The sequence below is a fragment of the Lutra lutra genome, chromosome 17, assembly GCF_902655055.1.
Source record: "Lutra lutra chromosome 17, mLutLut1.2, whole genome shotgun sequence".
NCBI classification, from domain to species: Eukaryota; Metazoa; Chordata; class Mammalia; order Carnivora; family Mustelidae; genus Lutra; species Lutra lutra.
Window position 1 is genome coordinate 29,703,809 of NC_062294.1, and position 21,894 is coordinate 29,725,702.

At 42.7% G+C, this 21,894-nt stretch overlaps 1 protein-coding gene across 3 annotated transcripts in view; it reads right to left on the bottom strand.

Moving 5' to 3' along the window:
* FTO (FTO alpha-ketoglutarate dependent dioxygenase) overlaps nucleotides 1–21,894 on the bottom strand; it is a 375,155-nt gene that overhangs the window by 188,981 nt on the left and 164,280 nt on the right. For all 3 annotated transcript variants that reach the window (XM_047712437.1, XM_047712439.1, XM_047712438.1), the window contains exons 6-7: nucleotides 20,900–21,043; nucleotides 13,760–13,879 (exon numbers count right to left, since the gene is read on the bottom strand). In XM_047712437.1, coding sequence (XP_047568393.1) covers nucleotides 13,760–13,879; nucleotides 20,900–21,043 — 264 coding nt within the window. The remainder of the gene's footprint in view (nucleotides 1–13,759; nucleotides 13,880–20,899; nucleotides 21,044–21,894) is intronic.

A 21,894-nucleotide genomic window follows, 5' to 3' on the forward strand; every position in this document is an offset into this window, starting at 1 on the left:
CAGCACCTCGTGCAGGTTTCAGCAAACGGGCCTGAGCCAGCTCACCACGTGCTGAGGCAGCCAGACGAAGTCGACGCCCCTCTACCTGGAGCCACTGAAGAGAGCGGGTCCTTGATGCAGTACCCAGAGAAGGAACACAGATGCTGGACAGGCAAAAACAGTACGCCTACCTCGATATGAAAGAGCTGAATTTTGATCTGCTGGGCCCAAACACAGGACAGAGAGAAGGGTCCAGGGCAACATTCCTGTCATCCTATTTTCCTACTTACATCCAGCTGAAAGTTGGTAGAAATCTAGAAAAGAGAAGGCATGACCCCCGGGAGGCTCAGGAATGGCAGCAAGCGCTCAACTGGGAGTTGGGAAATCTGAGTGCTGAGTCCGCTAGCATTTGGCTATGTTGCCCCCAGACGGGCCTCTGTACCTTCTGAGCCCTTCCTTTTCCAAAAGGAAGAGAAAGGGATGCTCGGCTCTCGGTTCCTTTCTCATGCTGACACTGGAAGATTCCATGGCAGCTGGGCTTCCAAAGCACGTCCAAGCCTCATGGCGTGAGCACCGCCAGTAGAGTTGGTACAGAAAGCATGAGGCCAAGGTTCCAGGCCTTGGAAGAAATGAAGCGAAGACAAATGTGAACGCATTGCTGCTGCCGGTTTCTCCTCGCATCGTGAGGAAGAAAGAGACTCCAAGAGATAGCAAGGAGATAGCATTTTTTTTTAAGATTTTATTTATTTATTTGACAGAGAAAGCAAGCACCAGGAGGGGGAGCAGCAGGCAGAGGGAGAGGGGAAACAGGCTCCCCGCTGAGCAGGGAGGGTGCCAGATGCGAGGCTTGATCCCAGGACCCTGGGATCACGATGTGAGCCAAAGGCAGACGCTTAAGGACTGAGCCACCCAGGCGCCCCAAGGAGATAACAGCATTTAAAAAGTGCAAAGCCAGGGCCACCTGGGTGGCTCAGTTAGTTAAGCGACTGCCTCAGTTCAGGTCATGATCCCACATCCTGGGATCGAGTCCCACATCAGGCTCCCAGCTCCACGAAGAGTCTGCTGCTCCCTCTGACCTTCTCCTCTCTCTCTCTCAAATAAATAAATAAAATCTTAAAAAAAAAAAAAAAAAGCACAAAGCCCATTCGGTTCTCTAGGGAAGCCTCCCACTTGGGTGCGACTCTCAAGATGGCTCTCTAGTCAAATGAAACGGTAGCCCCATCATATGGCTTCTTTACCTCACCAATACATAAGAAGAGATGGTGGCCTCTAAATTCGCTTCAGACCTTGGCTTCCTGAGCAGAATCAAAGCTAAGACAATCCTGCAGAAGCCCAGTGTCTGAAGAACCAAGTCACAGAGTTATCGGTCACTCAAGAATTAATGCCTCATGCCTTAAAAAGTAGTAAAGCTAAATAAAAATAAAATAAAATAAAAACAAAAAAGTCACTGGGAAATTTTAACATCCCGTGGAGGAAAAAGAAGGCGTATTGAGCAGAAATCGATCCATCAAGGTAGGAGAGAGCCCAGAGTGATCCGCCACTATTTACACTGTGAACAGTGACTCGGTCTTCCAAGCGGTGTGACAGACAAGGCAAAATGGGATGGCAAACACGGGGCAGCATGGGGTGGCCAAGCACAAACGTGGAGCCATTCGCCAAAGAATGGGGAGGCATGCGCGGGAAAGAAACCACTCGATTTCAGCAGCGGAAATGATAGACTACCACACCTGCTATCCCGGAACCAAATCAAACAAGTCATGAATGACACTTTGGCTGTAATTTCAAAATACTTTATGCAAGTACATAAGTCCTCAGAACTGTCCCCTCTCCAAGAGGTATGGGAGACATCACTTAATTGGGACCTCAATTCCCATATCAAAAAGAGAGAGAGAGCGAGAGCGAGAGCGAGAGAGAGAGAGAGACCTAAACAAGAAAGAGAATCGGAAATGGTTCACACATGGAAAGACCTGCCTCTGACCGAAATCCAAAATTATTAGGTTGGTATTCAGTTTGCGAGGGGAAAAAAAAAAAAAAAGACCTTGGTAGGAAAATATATCAAGTCATTTGTAGTTCTCCTTCTGCAAATGGATAGTGTTGCTTATTTGCCGTATTGGGGATGCAGATCTGTCTTCAAATTAGGGCAATTAACAGAATTTTGACTTGTCTCCCCTTTGCCAATGCAAGATGGTAAGAAAGATTTCATTTTCTTTTTACTTGTGCACGATTAGCGCTTGGCTTTCCATGACTGTGAGAGCCCAGCAGTCATTAAGGGGTAAAAGCACACTGTACCTTGCAACGAAATGCATTAGAAAAGGGTCCTTGCTAATCTTCCTAATCTTATCTCTCCCTACTGGACTCACACAAACCACACTCCATCCAGTCTAATCAAGTTTGCGAGCAGATTTTGTTTTTCCACTACGATGTCTCCATGTCTCCGCTTCTAGCATCTCTGAATATCCTCCACCCATCTCCATCTATCAAAATCCGTTGTATTCCCAAAGGCCTATGTCAGAATCCACTCTCCCCTTTGATTTTTCTTCCTCTGAATTACTTACTGCCTTGTGCCTTATCAACCTGGGAGACAGAAGTCCTGGTTTTTTGCAGAACTTCACACTTATCTGCACAAAGTAGAGCAGATGAATGAGGAAATGACTAGAATGAAAAATGTATATTTCTTTTCTGATGCCACTCTATTAAAATAGGTTGCAAATATCATTACGGTCCCAATGTTTTGTTTTGTTTTGTTTTTTTAAGGTATATCCCACAAAAAGATCTCAGTGTGTAATTACAAAAAAATGTGAAAGGGGTAGATGTTAATGTTTTAGATTTAAAAGACAGAAACTAAGTGTCTTAACACAATAGTCTTTTTTATGAGACTATTCTATTCAATTTCCAGGTTTTGCAGACCACTCAATAAAGAGGTCAGTTTCTTTCAGAGCTCGTATTTGGTGCCCTCCCCAGCGAAATGTAATCAAGGCTATTCTAATCTAGACAGAAAACAACCCTGCCTAGCTAACTAAACTAATTAAGCCAGATTCCTTTTCCCACCAAAGAAAAAAAAAAAAACAAAAACATTTTAGAGACAGATCCTGAGAACCCCAGCAGGCCACCTTGTGCCCCTTATATATAAGGACACCATATATATTCGCTCTGTCTCAAGACAAAAGAGAGAGATGGAACATTCCAGAACAACCAGTCAGAAGACCTTGGGGTCAGTAGCAAACATTACCAATTTCTCTCCTTCTTCCTTAACAAACGTAGGGGAAAGGAGTGGGGGAATCTTCAGCCTCCTATGGTCTGTACACCAAAACCTTTGTAAGGTCTCATTCCCCCCATTTCACTCAAGGAGCCAGGGCCGTCTCGTGGACTCAGCAAGAGGAGTTCTGCGGCTCATAAAATTACAACCAAACTTTTCCCTTTGTTCTAGCAAAAGACTTCCTGTGAGAAAGCAGTAATCCTTTAAAGCTTTCCAGCTCAGAGGTCTCTCCTGGGTTGTATTCCCCCAGCCCCAGCCCCCAGAGGAAAAGTTCAATCACATCACAAGGCATTTCTTGGTTCCAAGCTGTACTGGGGCTCAAGGACTCCTGGTGAGGAAAGAAAACTGGTCATCTGAACATCCTTTCCTGGGATCTGTCTGAAGTGTAGACAAGCAGCAAAGATGAATATTAATATGCCTTCCATCATCAAAAGCTATTGCATACCCAAAGGATGATAAATATTTTAATCAGTTTTCAGCTTGTCTAGCGGAAGTCAGTTTACTCCTCAGAGATTTCCCCTCGTTCTGTGCCCAAAACCTGTCCAGTCTACACTGCTTTCCCTATATACCTTCCGGAAATTAGGAATAAAAAGTCCAACCAAGCTTTGTTGGGGAACTCATTAATTTTTTGACAATTTTACTCTATTAAGTTTTCCAAGAACAGGAAAATCTAAAATCTGAAGAATGCCAACAGATGAGACAGAACACCACGGTTCTAAGTTTCAGCAGCAGTGATGCTAATAAGCTGCTTCCGGCTCACATTTAAAAAAAAATTTTTTTTCCTATTTGCATAAGTTGCTTGCCAGTGACTGTTCCATCTTCTCAGTATAAATGCCAGAGGCATAAAACAGGACCTTCTCAGGCATCCTCTGTGCTCTCTCGATATTATTATTTTTTAAATGTTAAAGGTGTTTGGGAAAACTGTTGGGAGGGTTACATTTGTTTAAAAAATAAAACTAACCCTACAGTACTCCTGTTAAACAGGACCTGACATTTTCGGAAAACAGAAAGAGTTAAAAAGAATTTATTAAAGGCCATGCTGCCTAACGAAGGTGGGAGGAAATGGCTGGACCAGGATGCTGACCTCACCTCAATTCGTTTCTTCAACAAGGAGGCGTCAAGTACCTACTACGTTCCAGACACTGTTCGAGAAGCTGGGAAATGACAGAGAATGGGACAAAGTCTGGCTCTCACTGGGATTGTATTCGGTAGAGGCAGAGAGTGAGAGTGAACGTGGCAGACAGCGGAAAGCAATAGGAAGCAAAGTAGAACAGGGCAAGGCACTCGCTAGCATAAGAAACTCTCTCCAAGGACTGACATGCGCAGAGAGACCTGATGAAGTAAGGGAGGGAGTCATGCAAATTAACAGAGGGAAGAATATTCTAGAAGGAGGTGACGACAAATGCTAAGGCTATGATGCAGGAGGAAGCTGAGAGTGTTCTAAAGACAGTAGAAGGGTGAGTGGGGGACTGGGAGGGAGGAGAAATAATGTTCGGGGGCAGGGGGAATGGACAGACCCTATAGTGCTCTAGGCTTGTTGCCAGGGTTGGGCTGGGACATGAAATACCAGACTTGTATTTTTTTCTCAATATTTTATTTATTTATTTGCAGAGAGAGAGAGAGAGAGATATCACAAGTAGGCAGAGAGGCAGGCAGAGAGAGAGGGGGAAGCAGGCTTCCTGCTGAGCAGAGAGCCCGGTGTGGGGCTTGATCCCAGGACCCTGAGATCATGACCTGAGCGGAAGGCAGAAGCTTAACCCACTGAGCCACCCAGGCGTCCCCAGACTTGTATTTTTAAAAGAAGACTCTCTGGGGACGCCTGGGTGGCTCAGTCAGTTAAGCATCTGCCTTCCACTCAGGTCAGGATCCCAGAGTCCTGGGATCGAGTCCCGCATCAGGCTCCCTGCTCAACGGGGGAGCCTGCTTCTCCTTCTCCCACTGCCCCCGCACTTCTGCATATGCTCACTCTCTCTCTCTCTGACAAATAAATAAATAAAATCTTTTAAAAAATAAAGGAACAGCCTCACAGGGATGGACACAGGGTGGGAGGAGGGGGGAGGCTATTCAGACAAATGATGGTGGTTCTTACCGAAGTGAAGTGATAACGGGGGGGGGGGGGGGGGGGGGTGAAGGGTGGCCAGACCATGAATATTTTGGAAACAGAGTTAACAGGATTCACTGATAAATCAAGGGACAAATCAAGAGAACTCCAAGATTATAGGCTGAGTAACTGGACAGTGCAAATTACTGAACTCTGTGATCCTGAGAGAAAGACTTGGAGATGATGGGAATCAAGAGTTTGGTTTGAGATGTGTTAAATTTGAGATATGATGACTAAATAGCTAAACATGGCCTACATTGCCCAACAACTATTCAGGTCTCCAAGACATCAGACCCCAGTACCCAGAGGATATTAATAGGTAATATTAATTTATTACAGGCATTGGAATATCCCACCACTTCCATCCGTTAAAAAATTCACTGTTAACTACATGAAAAGTTTATGACGTTAAATAAAATACAAGCCCTCTTGATCCCCCAACATCTGTTAAAGATCTGATGCATTATTCTGGGTATTTCATTATTGCTCATTTAAATTAATAATATTTAAGTAAAGGGATATATATATTATCCATTTACCACCTGTTCCACGTCTTCATAACCAAAGCAGATATGTCTGAGACAGTAGAAATTAATTTTGAATACTGCCATAGAACTCCAGACTTTTATTTAAAGGCTAATTTTGTCAATCAATCAAAAACAAGTTGGAGGTTATCTGAGATTTTTAGACACATCAAGGAAAAATTTACAAATGAGATCGTCACAGGTGGTTCCAGATGGGCTGAGGTCATGCAGAGGAAATACAAAAAAAGTCAATCATAATTTACGTGTTAGGGGAAAAGATGGTGTTAAAAACATCATCTACAAATGACCACAGAGATACTTTTCAGGAATACTGAAAAGGCAACATATCAAGTTTCCCTTAGTTTAAAGAAAGATCATTCTTTTGCAGATGTCAATGAAAAGGGAGCAGGATCATGGTTATGTTACCCTTAATGCACGGAAGAGCCGACTTAATGTGTTCCCAGAGCTCTCTGGTAAGTCAGATTTTGGCACTGGGAGCACATTTCTCCATAGAGACATTTTTGCAAAATATGGAAAGATTCCCAGCCCAGCTTCCCAAAATATTTAGCCCACAGTGGGGTAGAAACATTACCAGAGTAGCACTGGGCTCCAATTCATTGAGTCCCTCTAGCTCCAGGACTGATCCGGGTTCTGGAGGAAGGGAAATGAAAAATGGGGAGGGATGATGTCACTAAGGGGGATTCAGTCAAATGACCTCTAAGTAAGGGCTCCTAAACAGAGGACTGTCTACATTCCTTTTAAAATCACTAGTGGTGGGGCTCCTGGGTGGCTCAGTCAGTTAAACATCTGCCTTCGGCTCAGGTCATGATCTTAAGATCCTGGGATCGAACCCCATGTTGGGCTCCATGCTCAGTGGGGAGTCTGTTTCTCCCTCTCCCTCTGCCCCTCCCCCAGCTCGTGCTCTAATAAATAAGTAAGATCCTTAAAAAAAATAAAATCACTGATGCTGATGCCTTGTGTGTGTACAGTATTTTACATGTTATGTCCTTTTCATTCGATCATCGTAACAATTTTCTTTGGAAGGTAAAAGTCTTAAGGACCATTCATTAACCAACTTGGGGGAAAAAAAGATCCTATCATCTTGATAATGTTCCCAACAACTGGCACATATCCTTTGGAAATCTTGATTTCCTTTCAAAACTGTAGGCCTGCCGATTTTTTTTTTTAATATAACTTCATTATTCTAGACGGAGACTTCTAGAATAACTCAAAGGTCTTTCTCATAAGATAAATGACAGACTGGAGTTGAATTTACTGCCCCACTCCCTACCTCAGCCACCCTCCAAAGGACTAGAGGAAATAAGGTATATAATTGTTTAAGGCTGTAACTTTTCCAGGGGAAAAAAAAATGGAAATTACTGACACCCCAATCTGGCACCCGGGGTTCTAATTCACATCTGAAATGCTATGATGGTCGGCTAGTCAGAGGAATCCAAAAGAAATGCCAGCAGCGAGGCTACAAGAGCACCCCTGGGGGAAAGTAGCAGGATCTTCACACCTTTGCATCAATCTGAAATCTGGTGTGGTTAAAATTATTTAAAACAACCAAATCTGTCTCTTTGAAAAGGAAATAGAACATGTGTGAAATGCACACGTGTGCCCCTGTGTGTGTGTGTGTGTGCACGTTGTGTGTGTATATGTATTTAACAAACGCTAGCAAAATGTAGCTAAAGCCTACGGAATCGAGGCTGAAAGAGAAATTGTGGCTGTTTTTTTGAGGTTAAGAGTTAAGAGAGATGGCAAGGTTTGTCCTTGGCACTTCCCAGCTCCCATCACTCTGCCTCACTGTTTCTGGCTTCTTTTAGCCTTGTTCCTCCTGGTGTGTGAGGAGCAGAGGCACCTGAACGATCCCTCTTAACATTCCTGGGATGTAACAGGCACATTCTAGTACTTGGTACTACCAATAAACCTCAACTCTCCTACAGCTCACGGAAGGGTTAAAAACGGAAAGTCCTACCCACTGGTTTGCTCTGATGTTCCTGGAGATATTGTCACTGGATGTATCCTCAGTAGAATTCTATTCAACACCTCTGTCTTTAAGTACAAAGCTGTAGGCTGTAGCAGCTTTAAGAAACATAAGTATCCCTTTTTTCTGCTGCACAGTATCTGTGTGTGAAATTCTCTAAAGGGGTTTAAGTATTTACCCTGAACACTATCAGACGGTTTCTAAAATTTTCCTTATCCAGTTGCAAAAACACTTCAAAGAGAATCATAAACATAGTCCTTTGTGCTTTCGATGCACATTCTGTTTCTCAAGCTTAAGCCTGAATTCTCTTGGAATTGTAAATTTTTTTTCCCAAAAAGACAGGATACACAATGCTTTCTTTCTTTCTTTTTTTTTTAATTCATTACTAAGTCTGCAGCGACTAAGGGAAAAAAAAACTGGAAAATTCTGAGAGAAATCCAGAAGGCAATGAAAGAAGGAATCAAAACTTGTTAGAAATTCATTGCTAAATTACATGTATAATTTCCCCTCAGATATTTTACTCTTACTAGAACAATGCGGCTATGGGGAACGGTGGTGGGGGGCTGAGGAGGGAGAAGAGTGGAAAGCACCAACCTTCAGTGAACACGTTTAAGATAACAAAAACGTGAGCCGAGGATTTTTAGCCACTGTAGCTGAAAAGTGACTTTTTTCCTCCACCCCCCGCAAATTTCCAAAGCTAAATATAGAGGTCCCCAAACTCAGTGTCTGTCTGTGTACATAATTTCAATTATTGGGTGTTTGTGACTGTTTACCTGCCTCCAATCTGTGCTTATCCTGAGCCACTCAGCACTGTAGCCATTAAAAGAAGGAGAAGGGAACTTAACCACCAGACATCTCACATCAAATCCTAAATTACTATAATGTATTCTGCTCCTGTATCAGTGATGCTAATACTGAAAAATGGAAGAGGGGATTACATGTTTGCAAATATTATTCAGTATCATACGTGAACACTAAAGGGGACATATTTATATACACACATATTTATACACACGTATATAAATATAAGTTGGTGACTTCACAATTAACATAAGCAGAAAATTAATATTTATATCCTTTTCTTCCTCATACCCCCCAAAATCTTTAATCCTGAAAGAAAGCTTAAAATGAATTTAGCTAACTAAACCGTAAAAGAATAGCCAATGCAGAGATACTGAGTATATATTTCAGTGTATGAAAAATCAGCCTTGTTCCTCTATTCAGTTACCAAGAATTTAAAGCATTGAGATGAGAGCTTCGTTAATCTCTCTGAAAACAAACAAACCGCCCCTCCGCCCTATCCCTGCCTCCATCCCTGCCTCGGACTGGGTCACCTGCTGGAGGAGAGGCTCCAGCAGACAGCAATGGGCAGGCCCCTGGCATGAGCTCTCCCAGATGATTTACACAGGCCAAAATGACAAGGGAAAATGCAGGAACGCATCGCGAAATTAAACTATTAGTACCAACTTGTAAAGGACAACCTTGACATTCGTAAGTACATTTCTCTCTTAAAACTTTTAACAATGAGAAACTGGTCACAGAATTAAATAAAACACCCAGTCGTTTTTCCAGGTCTCTCTGCTCTCCTGTGCCAAACTGTAACGTAAATGGGTAGAATTTAATGCAACCTAGAGCTTACCTAACGTAATTATATGTTGTGTTTTAACGCTGTTTCAAAACGGATACATTAAAATGATCCAGTCTTGGCTCCTTCCCACTAAAGTCAATAAAAGTTAGGAAGGCCAACGGCCACATAGATGCACTGTTATCCCAGCATGAAGAACTGTCAGGACAGGAAATGCAATTCAAAACATTCAAAATGATCAGGATTCTACTCTTCTAAAAGAAACAGGCACTTAAAAAAAAAAAAAATAGGCATGAAGAAATTTCTCTCCAGTATATCAATCATCCGTACTCCTGAAAATGTTACTCTGGAAACTATTTTAGAATATTTCCACCGGATTATACTAAATTGACCTTTTGTTTTTTAAGGTCAAAGGGAAATGAATAAATGTCATCAATTTCGAGGCCATCACACACAGTATTCTTTTCCGTATCATTGTGAATTTGATGGTGTTAAAACATTTTTATAGGTAAAATAAATGTCAGTTTTGCAAAGTGCGATACCAGACCCTGAGAGACAAATGGCCTATCCGTTGAATCTCTGGCTACAGCAAGACTTCCTCACCTCACAGGAGACTTCGGCTTTTCATACTTCTCTTTACCCAGAAAGCAAAGCTTGTACAGTGTCTTTCAAATGGTAACTCTCTCTTATCCTGAAGAGTCGCCTCATAATACACGAATCTTGGCTGTGAGGTGGTGGGTTGGTTTAAGAAACTAAAATAAAATACAAATATCTGAATTGCGTTCCAGGGTTATACCACCATCCTGAACAGAGAGCAAAGATGAGGGGAAAAGGCAAGGCTACATTCTTGGGTTATGTGAAAGGGCTGTGCAGCTTTGGGCTTCATGGCTCACAAATTCATGAGGTAATATGTAGGGAAAATGTGATATTTTATCAGAATGTCATTCAAATATAAGGTTTAACATTTACATCACAAGAGCAAGCGGGGAGTAAAACTGTCCTGGGGTGGGGAGGGCGGGGAGGGGAGAGAAGTGGCAAGAAAAAACAGTGTGATAAGGACAGTGCTTGCTGGAACAGAGAATGGGAAGTCATGGCTAGAGGAGTTTTAGAGGCAGTGGACTGAACTTTCTGAAATATGTAACTGGTTATGACATGTGAAGAAGCAATTACCATTAAGGGAAGAAATGCGATTTCAAAGCTCATTTTCCATTCTTCTGTATCCAACCTGAGACTACACCTTCCAACCGCAAAGTGGAAAAAAAAAACACCGAGATGGACAGAAATCACACCACCAGTCTCTTCCCTGGTACCAGGGCCAGTCAGAGGTTGCTGTACTCAAAAGCAAAAGGTGAAAAGTAATGTACATATCACCTGAGATTTTTTTGTTTTGTTTTGTTTTCACCAACAGATATCAACCATACGGTGCAAAACACAAAATACGTTAATTAGAGAAGTCTTTCCACAACACGCACATGGTTTTACAAATTAGGGGGAGAAAAAAAAGCACAGAGATAAAGAAGAATCATTTGTCCAAAAGGATAATAATTTTGAGTAATATATTCCCCGGAAGCAAAGTGAGTACGTTCAGAAATGCTGTTCAGATTAGTCTAATTCTATAGAATCCAAATGTGCACCAAACACTGCACTTTTTATGTTAAATTGCTGTTGAATTTGTTAACCCACAACTGATTTCCTGTGTTATGGAATCTTGGAGATTACAGCTAACTTGAAGCAACAGGGATAATTCTTGACAGTTAATGGTACATTTATATGCATTTTCCTGAAAGGCCAGCATCTTGAGGCCTCCCACTGGTGGCTCAACATTGCCCCCTACTGCTTGCAACTGCAAACATGCGAGGTGGGCTGGTACGCAGGAGGAAATCAAGGCGGTGGGTGCCAGCTGCCCCCCAACACACCCTCCCCCGAGCACACAGATACCAGATGGCCGCACACTAACAGAGCCACAGAACCATAGACTTTCCCAGTGATTATTATCTTCTGTCTCTTCCAATAGCAGAAATAAATTATTATGAATTTGTTAAAAGTCATTCAGAGAGGCTTGAAGCCATGCTTAAATTTAATTTAGAAGTATCATCCCTTTTATCTTGGCCCAAACCTTCACTCCGCTGATAACGATCACCCTGAGGCTGGCTGAGGAGAGACACTGGGGCCATTGATTTCACTCAGAACATTCAGTAATGCCACTCCAACGGCAAGGAAACTCGCTCTGGAGTGTTCCCAAGTCTGCTCTTCTTCTTGGTTTTCTTTACACAAGCGTCATGAAGGAACCAGGAAATATTCCACCTAACTAATGTGCCCTGGCCTGATTTTAAAAAAAGAAATTATAACTAAAGCTTTTAAATGAATTCATAACGAATAGAATCAGGAAGTTCACAATACCGAAGACTACACTTTAGAAGAAGAAAAAAAACAAAACCTCGAACAGAAACGATGCAAAGTTTCTTTTAGGTTGGTTTTGTTTGTTTGTTTGTTTGTTTGTTTTTACAAAATCTATGAGTTCCTTTCTTATTTATTTGCCAATTTGAATTTTCTAAACTGTGGAACTGTCAAATTACAATCCCAAAGTCAACCTGATGTCTTAGAATCCAAGTCTGGCAAATAAAGAGGTCCTTCTAACTCTTATGTGAATGGACAAAACCAGAATAGCACAGTAAAAAATTCCCTGAAACTGAAGCCGCCTTCATATATACATCCCATAAAAATGAAGCATACTCCACACAGGCGAATTTTAGGAACAGAACTAACTAAGGAGATTAAGGCATGGACTTTTCATTACCTCCAACTCGATTTTACAATGCTCAGTTCTCTACTGGGACTCCGGTCTTTGGAGAAATCCATTTTTGTGATACTGTTAGTACAAGAAAAGGAGGATGATAACATTCCTTCCTCAGACATATATCCGTGAAAAGGCATGATTTAAAGATCTGAGGAGAGGTCTGGAAAGCAAGGACTTCCGGATTTTGACCTAGACTTTCAAACGAAGTCTCCTTCTGGGTTGTGACTTGATATTTTCATTATTCTAAAATAGAGGTGAGCACCAGCTACGCATTTTTGCACACCAGCTCACTGTTCCCAGCACACTTTCCAGTCTGTGCAGGGGTACCACGTCTCAAGTTTGGCAGGTTTTTATCACTTCTCCACTATGTTCCAAAGTCAACGGTTTGGAGGCAGGATGGCGACGTAGTGGAGGGCATGACCCTTGAGCCAGCCTTCCTGAGTTCAAATCCCAGTTTCCTCACTTCAAGGGCTGTATGATCTTGAGGAAGTTATGTAAACCTTTTGGGGTTCAGTCTCCCGGTTTATGAAATAGAGAACCATCAGACTTATTTTATGGGGTTGTCATAAAAGTTAAATAAGTTATACATAAAACATTCGGAACAGTGCCTGGTACTTCATAAGTATCACATAAGAGTCGGCTATTATTGCTATTATTTAAATTAAGACTTAATTCAAAACTTGCAAGCGGCCTCAACTCGCCTTCCGGCTACATTTCCAACTATATCCCCTGACTCCTTGCTCTGGGCGGGCTGTCTGTCCTTCCTCACATGCAATCTTATTAGTGTACTTCCTGGACCCCAATGTTCCTCTCCCAATATCCTATCTGACCCTACTCCTCCCCATCCAAAGTCCCCAAAAAGCCACATCTGCTGTTTCACAACAGTCCAGGTCCAGTGCTCTGAATTTAATACTCCCTCCTCTGGACTGTGATTTTTTTTTTCTTTTAATCTCTATTACAGGCTTTCATTTTAGCTAATATAACACCTGGCTACATTCATGTCTCTCTCCTTGTTAAATGAATGTAGCAGTTAAGAGCACAAGCCACAGAGCCAGACTGCCTGGGTCTCCACCTTACTCAGTCACTTTACTCTGTGACCTTGGGCGAGGCACTTAATATCTCAATGTCTCAGTTTTCAAATCTATAAATTAAGACTCATAAGGGTTTCTACACTTTGTAGGGCTGTTGTATGAATTTCAGAAGTTAGTACGGGAAAACCCTTAGAACGGTGCCTGGTGAGTCTGAAAATACAAATGAATTTTAGATCTTCTATCTGCAGTGTTGTTCCCTCCATGGCACTTCCTAGCAAGTGTTCCAACATGGCGCCTTGTATGTTGGAAATACCCAATAAAACACTCACTGAACTAAACTGACCTTGTACAGACAAAACTGGGCCTGTTCCTTACCAAGAGTTACCTGACTCAGCAGTTTAGAATAATGAATTATGTATTTTCCTATGCAAATTAGGTAGCCAAGGAGTTACACAGTAGAACATCCCAGAAAATAAGGCCCCGGACCTCATGTACTTACCACACCTTCCATCTTCTTCCACAGTTCTTCCAGTTGAGCCATGGGTTGACACCACCAATCAGTGCATTTTCTGTATCGATTTCCTTGAAACCAATACTGTCTCAGCCACTCGAACTCGACCTAGGGACCATAAGGAGAAGGCTGTTGTTATAATGTCCTCGTGAGAGACAATCAAGGACAATAATGTCATCACTCGATTCTCCTCTGGTCACTTAATTGCCACAGGGTGAGAAAAGGTGAGAAAAGCTCAGCCTAGACAGCTTCCAGTAAAACCTGGAGTCTCCAGAGCATTTCTGCAAAGCCAAGAAAAGAGTCTCAAAACTGAGGTCCTCTTAGCAAGACAACACTGCTGGGGTTTAGAGAGGGGTTTTCCATCGCATTTATTAGTGAGACGTGAGGAAGCTATACGTTCGTCAACAAATCCTGAAAAAAAATTAATTAAAATGAATTTTACAAAAAAAAGCAAAACAAAACACAAATACTGAGATCCTAAAATATACAGCAGCCTGCACTGTGTATGACTGGGAAGATATAATCAAGATCGTTTTTTATTAAACATCTTTATTAAAGACTAGTATTTTAGAGCAAAACACAGACACATATTAAAAGGTATCAATTTCAAGTTTCTTAGATTTAAAATCAATAAAGAATTTACCATGGGCCAGGAGGAGCTGGTGAGAATCCCAGCTCTTATAATGAAATAATAGAGAGTTAATTGTGGGGGTGTGTATTAAAGCTACAGCCATTCAAACTGGTACTTTTCAACTCAGGGCACATGACAACAGGTAGAAAGAACAACAAAGACATTAATAATTGCTTTTCCTTCCTATGAACCTACTATGGTTATTATTATGATTATTATTTGCTGCCTTTGCATTTCTCCTTCTATTCTAGCAAAACCCCACTCTTCATTTGGTAACTGACCCCCTTCCCCAGTCCCAGTCCATGTGGTCTGGGGAGAGCTCCAGCCCCAATACCAAGGGTAGAATGTGCCACCCCAATGTCAGCCAATCAGCCCACCACATTTCTCTAGTCACAGAATCAGGTCTGGGGGTAATCACCGTATGTTCAATCACAGTAAGTCTGAAGACTGAGAAGATTCAGGAAGAGAATTCTACAACCATTTCACTACCAAACAGGGGAAAATGGAGACAACAAAGTAGGAAGTAACTACAAAATAAAAAGAAGAAAACACCAGGTACTGGTGATATCACCTGGCTCTTGATCAAGCTGTTCCTGAAGCCTTTTTCTACTTAAGCCAAGTCAGGCTGAGTTTTCTCTGTTGCAACTGAAATAATCCTATGCATGTAGATGAGAGGCTGAGTAAAGCTCTGGAAGGTTAAGAAACTATTTTCTATCCACTTTCCATATCTTCAAAAGCTCATCTTCAACTTGAAAAAAATCAAATTTTACTGTCAAACTACAACTCTATTTATTCCCCCAAAACTCTTTTTACCTCTGCCGTCTAAAGAAGTGGAGAGCTTTCACAGCTTAATGTTGGGTTGTCTGGCTTTGCTAAGGTAATCATGTTCCCTATATAGACAAACTATTATAATCTTTACCTGTTACCACAAAGAATTTTTGTGTTTATCCATATTGAACTTTCATGAGGCAAACAAAAGCAACTTGTGAAGATTTAACAATGGTGAAAATGACTCAAATAACTAACCCGAGAACACCCAGTCATATGAAAGGGTTTCAGTTTACATTAACTCAATGTTTGTTTGATATGTAGAACTGATTTCAGTTAAAGCTGTTTAAACAAAACAAAACAAAAAAAGGAATGTAGACAATATTAAGACAATAGTTGCTGAACCTTATCTGTGGTATTAAGAGACAGCTGTTAACAGAAGTAAACTTGAGTGCTTTGAAGGGAAAGCGAATACAAGTGTAGTTCAACTTCTCTGAAGATACAGGTTTGACAACGTTATTAAGAGACGAGTTATTTTTAAGAGACTTTGCATGAAGTGTGTTCACGCTACAGGAACAGCCCATGAGCATGTCATCACACCCTATGTCAGAGAGAGCTGAAAAGATTTTAAAAGGTCTTCCTATTTTGGGGGCTGGTTATTTCCATTGATGGGGACAAAACATGTAAGGCTCGGCTACCGTGGGGTCCCAGGAAAGAAAATCGATTATCCTACGTAACTAGTTCATTCAACCTATCAGGGTATACCCAAGTCTAGATTTCGGTAAATTAAAACTCAGAAGGCAGGAGAGGGGCATACCTAGAGAGTGTGCTATCAGCCAAGAAAGGAAAGAAAGACCCTGTCCATTTTAATAAATCTTGATTTCGTCTTCCTCCTCAGATGCCCAGCTGTCGTTTGAAGCAGAGGGTGCCATGAGGAAGAATAAGGGCTCCGTTACCAAGGGGCGGGGGGGGGCGGTCATCGCCTGTAAGTTAGGATCATTACGTAACAACCACAAAGAGGATTGGGGTGAGGATCAGTGAGCGAATAGTGAACAGCCTACTAAATGCCGGCACTTGCTAGATGCTAGGAAAGCAAACTGAGCGAGGCCATGAGGCCTAGAACTTGTCCCCAAGGATCTCACAATCTGATAAGATTTTCTTAGCAGGAAAAGTTTTAACATCCATGTCAATTGTTGCCCACCCCCCTCCCACTGAGGCCAGTCGGGAAAGTTCAACACTGAGGACTTGCTCCCAGCGGAGGTTTATTCATGAGCTGAAGTACTGCCCAGGAGATGATAATCTTTCTGGGCAGCAAATCCACTGGCATGCATTTTATTTAACTCTAGAACCTGACGTTTTCGTCTCAGTGTCATGGGCAAAAAAAACGGCAGGATTGAAGCAAATGTCACCCTCAACCACTTCCCCCACTGCCGAGAGAAGCCGTTGGCTGCTTTCGTAAAAGTAATTAAGGAAGCAAAAAAGATTTCCAGCCCCTTGATTTGGAGTTTGAGTTACAAAATAATAATTAATAATAATAACAACCAAGCAAAAGAAGTTATTTTTTTTTTTCTCCCTAAACTGTGGGGCTCAGAAGGGAAAAGATAAAGTTCTAAGCATGACAGGAGTAGGGTCTCCATCCCTTCTCCAGGGTCTGGCGCCCCCGGGAAGCTCATAACTATCAGATCAGAAATAAGAGACAGCCATCAGGAGGGCTGTGGCTGACTTGAGGCCGAGGACACGCCATGGGGGATGCAGACCCCTGAAGATGCAAGCCTCGGGGAGACAACACAAAGGAACCCTCTCGAGATTCTCTCAGAGTTCATGATGCTCGTGAACCAAACTCCCAGATTTTGGACTCGCCGTTAAAGGAAATTCACTGCGATTCAATCTTTTGGGCCAATGCAACACAAAGGTAAGCAATGCCCCCGGGTATTTACCCAAAGCCTATCGACAATCTGGAGGCCTTGCAGGTTCCTGAAGGGCCGTGTGAATCATCAAGAGAAATATGAAAATAGGTCCACAGTGTCAGCTTCATAACCAACTCAGAAAACCATTTCTTAAAACCCTCGTAACTAACCTGTACCTGGAACAGTCTAAAAGATCAATCAAGAAACATTTTCTGGGCACCTGGGTGACTCAGTGGGTTAAGCCTATGCCTTTGGCTCAGGGCATGCTCTCAGGGTCCTGTATGGAGCCCCACATCAGGCTCTCTGCTCAGAAGGGAGCCTGCTTCCATCTTTCTCTCTCTGCCTGCCTTTCTGCCGACTTGAGATCTCTCTGTCAAATAAATAAATAAAATCTTTTAAAAAAAGAAAAAAAGAAAGAAAGAAAGAAAGAAACATTTTTTTTCTCCTAAAAGATGTCTAAGAAGAGTCTGAAGGGGAAGAAACCTGCCCACCCGAAACCTTGGGCATTCAGCAGTAAACTTCAGAATCATATTTCTGAGTTCCTACATCACCACATATTGTAAATCATCTCCATTCTCTTACACGGAAGCAACTGTCACCTCCTTTTCTTCTGCCACGTTAGGGTGGGCTTTTCGTGTGGCCTCAGCTCAGCTCACGTAGTTCCCTCATGAGAGGTGTGAACAGGCCCACTGGGGTTCGTGTCTCACTGTCATCATAAGTTATCTCATTGAGAAAGACGTGAGACCAGGGAGAGATGCTACTGTCCAGTGTACAAAGAGCCACACTTCAAAGGCCCTTTCAAAGTGACTTTAAAAAGATGCAGGTCTGGGCGCCTGGGTGGCTCAGTGGTTAAAGCCTCTGCCTTTGGCTCAGGTCATGATCTCAGGGTCCTGGGATCGAGTCCCGCATCGGGCTCTCTGCTCAGCAGGGAGCCTGCCTCCTCCTCCTGTCTCTCTCTGCCTGCCTCTCGGCCTACTTGTGATCTGTCTGTCAAAAAAAAAAAAATGATGCAGGTCTGACCAGACCGAACTATTTTTAAGAAGGAAAACAGAGTATTTAAAAACATGCAGGAAGATCCTGCTTCCAACTGGACAAAAAAAATCTTTGCTTAAGCATCTTAAATGAGGAAAAAATAACTGAAGGTATTCCATTCTACTCCCCCAAGTTCCCAAATCGCTTGGTTAGAAACCATCTAAGGAAATACAAGCCATGTCTACACCCAGATAGCCTGAAAGCCAGCAGCACATAAAACCAAGGGCTTCGTCCTGTAAGTGGTGCAGCAAAGACACATGGCTTTTAAGAAAGAGGAAAGCAAACAATAAAGAACCCGAGGGAACTATTACGGACAAGTGTGCTATTGCTTTAACCACGGGACATGATGGAAAGCCGGCATGCCAGTGCTCCATCCCAGGCCAGGGTGTATGGCCAAAGACTAGGATCTAACGATATGCCTTGACATATGGAATCATTCTTGATAGCCTTGAAGAATCAAAGATCAGGGGGATTGGATAAGATGAGCACGCACGCTATTTAGATCCAAGATCTCTCTTTCCCTTCAACCCCAGACCAGTCTCAAGGGGCTAAGGTTTCTGATATATCTCTATCCCACTTCGCTAACGTATACAATGTCAAAAGCAGCCAGTCACTTTCTGAGGCTAATGGGTTCAGATGACAATATTCTACTCGTAGATAAACAAGGTGATTGTTACAGACCGCTCCCACCAGTTGATGTTAACAAAACAGTCAGTCACAGAAGACCAGAAGCACAGGGGCCAGAAGAGCCCACGTGAGTGTTAAAGAGAACCCCCATTTTGTGAGTCTGAATCCTAACATCACCAGGTTTGTAGAGAAGGAAAAGACTTACATTTTAAGATCAGGATTTCTTTACTATAAATATGGAGAAAGATATAACTTTGCTCCCAAGTCTCATTCAGGGAGGTCACCAGGCCCATAAACGCTTATCTTTCTTGAACTTCTAGCTATCAGCAATGTCTCTAGCAAGGACAGAGAGGAGAGAAAATGGGACACTTATCAGGCACAATGAAGGGAAGAAAGTCAGTCCTGAGTGCAGCAAGTAAGGCAGAATTCCTTTGCCTTTGGTTCTGGAGATTATGCCAATGTTTCACAAAGTGTGGAGCAGTTCAAAGGTTCCTAAATATCTCTTTAAAGACATTACACGATATTGTGGAAGCAGACACCGTTTCTCCTCTGTTCCAAAGTCCTCAATAGCTTCCATTTCCCTCTAAGTAAACAGGAGAGTGGTTGTCCTGATAGGGATCTCCAAGGACTGATAGGATCTGCTGCTTTCCTATCCCCTAATACCACCTCTGTGACCTCATGTCCTCTAACTCACAGCCCCCCTCCCACCGTTCAAACTAGACTGTCCCTTACCCAGTCTGGAAACTGGTATCCTAAAGCACACAGAAGGTACCAGACACATAGTCAGTCACTACTTTTTGAAAGGAAGAAAGAGAATATTTTTGTACTCCAAATTCTCCATCAATCCTTCCAATTCTAGCAAAGAGAAAGCTGCAGATGGGTGATAACCTTCAACAGTTCTCTCTCACTTGGGAATCTCTTTTTTTCCTTCTGATGTTTTTTGTGTTGAGGTATAATTTTTACCCATGACAAAATTCACCCATTTGAAGTAGAACATTCAATGACTGTTAGAAAACACAAGAAGTTGTGTGTGAATCTCTCTTCTCTCATGGAGAATGGAGACCTGAGGCTCAGAGCCTTCTCCCAGCAAGGGAACCTGTTGGAAAATGGTAACACTGCTCTGTTTCCACTGGCGAGATTTTTCTGGTCCCTTTTTCTTTTGGTTAGTGATATTGGCTTCTACTTCAAGTGATAACACAAAGCTTCCTTTTTAAAGAAATGTATTTACATAAAAAATGAGCTGAGTTATGGGACACTGGGGAGGCTCTGTCAGTTAAGCATTTGACTCTCGATTTCTGCTCAAGTCATGATCTCCGGGTCCTGGGATCCAGCCCTGTGCTCAGTGGCAAGGCCACGTGGGATTTCCTCTCCCTCCTTTCCCCCTCCCACTCTTTCTCTCTCTCTAAAATAATAAATAAATAAATCTTTTTTTTTTTTAAACAAACGAGCTGAGTTTTTAGGAGTAATAAATAGACAGCAACATTTATGGTCCAAAGATAAAGCAAAAGCAGAAAGGGTGTTACTACTGGGAGTAGCAAAGTTTGTGAACCCTTGGCTGGTGGGATCCTGCCAGTCTGACAGGGCTGCAGAACTGCCCCTCATTCTGTAAACAGCAAGCAAGACATTGACACTTGCTCTTAGGCTCCACCCACGATTCCCACTGGGCTTTGCGGGAAGACCTCTTCATGAGTCTTGGGTTTCCGCCTATCTTATGAGCAAGGCACTGACTTCCCTCCAGCTCAGCCTCCCATCTCAAGAATGTCTGGCATAGGGAACACCTTTGGAAGATACAGTTTCTCCTCCACAACAAAGGGCAGGGATTGGAACAGCCTTGGAGGATAAAGACACTATCTTGCTTGGAGCAAAGGTCAGGCATGCTTCCTACCTATTATAAACGATTCAGCTTCCCTTGTCTCAGGTTCCTCTCCTATAACACAAGCCCTACATGCACCCACGTTAGGGGCCCACTTTGCATTGTCCTGCGGGGAGAGAGGCTTGCAGAACTGGCACAAAAATGCAGATGCTCGGGCTACTGCTGTCCTTGTGAGTAATTACATTGCTCTTTGTGTCTCACGGAGGCATTTCCGGGCTCACACCCATATGAAATTATGGCAGATCCACTCGTTAGCTCGCAAGCAGCTTCCCAGTTCTTGAAAGTCTCACCTCGTTGTGGATTTCTTCTCCTTGTTTCAGAACTGCAGGCTCAAAGGATTTCAAAGAAACATCACCACTGTCTGCCTCGATGCGGACATTCTGCAGAGCGAGCTGGCAGCGCTGTAAGATATAATCCAAGGTTCCAGCAGAGCACTGTGGAGACAGAACCAGCCATCAGGATCGTAAGCCAAATCCAAGTTTATGGTACAACACTTCTGGGGGGTGTTCACATTCGTCCTTTCCCCATACATTCACCTGCGGCCCCCACAGCTCAGCCCACATCCAACTTAAGAACTGTTCTAGCGGCCTGCGCCCTGAGCTCTGTGTGGCCAGCATGGCCTCACTTGGGCCATGCTCCTTGCTGATTTTCTTTTAAATGTGGGCCTTTTATCACCACACCTTAGGCTCACTGAGGCTAAAGCCATGTACGCACATATAGGTAAATACACACACACACACAAACACACATGCACATGTATACACGTATACACATACCCACACACCATTTTATTACATATTTTTTCCTACAGATACGGCAGCATCTAGAACCAAGTCCTAAATGTAAAAAAAAAAAAAAAAAACCAACTTCCTAAGTAGTTTTTGGATGAGTAACTAATGAACCAAGAAGTCAAAGACACTGACTTTATTATAAGCGCCCTGAACCTACCCCTGGGAAAGAAAGGTGTTCAGTTCAACAGCCCACAAAATGGCACAGTAACGGCAGAGAAAAAAAGATTGAAGTTATAAACACAGGGTAAAGAACTCATTTTCCTTTTCTGCAAAAAAACAAGCAGCTGCAGTCCTTGGTGGAACAGGTTCTTCAAATAATGGAGAATATGTGGCTCGTGCCCTCAAGGCATGTTCAAAGGCATAACTTAGTACCTTGGTATTGGCAAGGGCACAGTTAACTAGTTCATCCCTCTCTTTGTCTGTGGGAGCAAAACAGAGGTCGAAGAGACAACTCTTCCTTTGAATGATATATGTCAGAAAAGAAAAGGCTACAG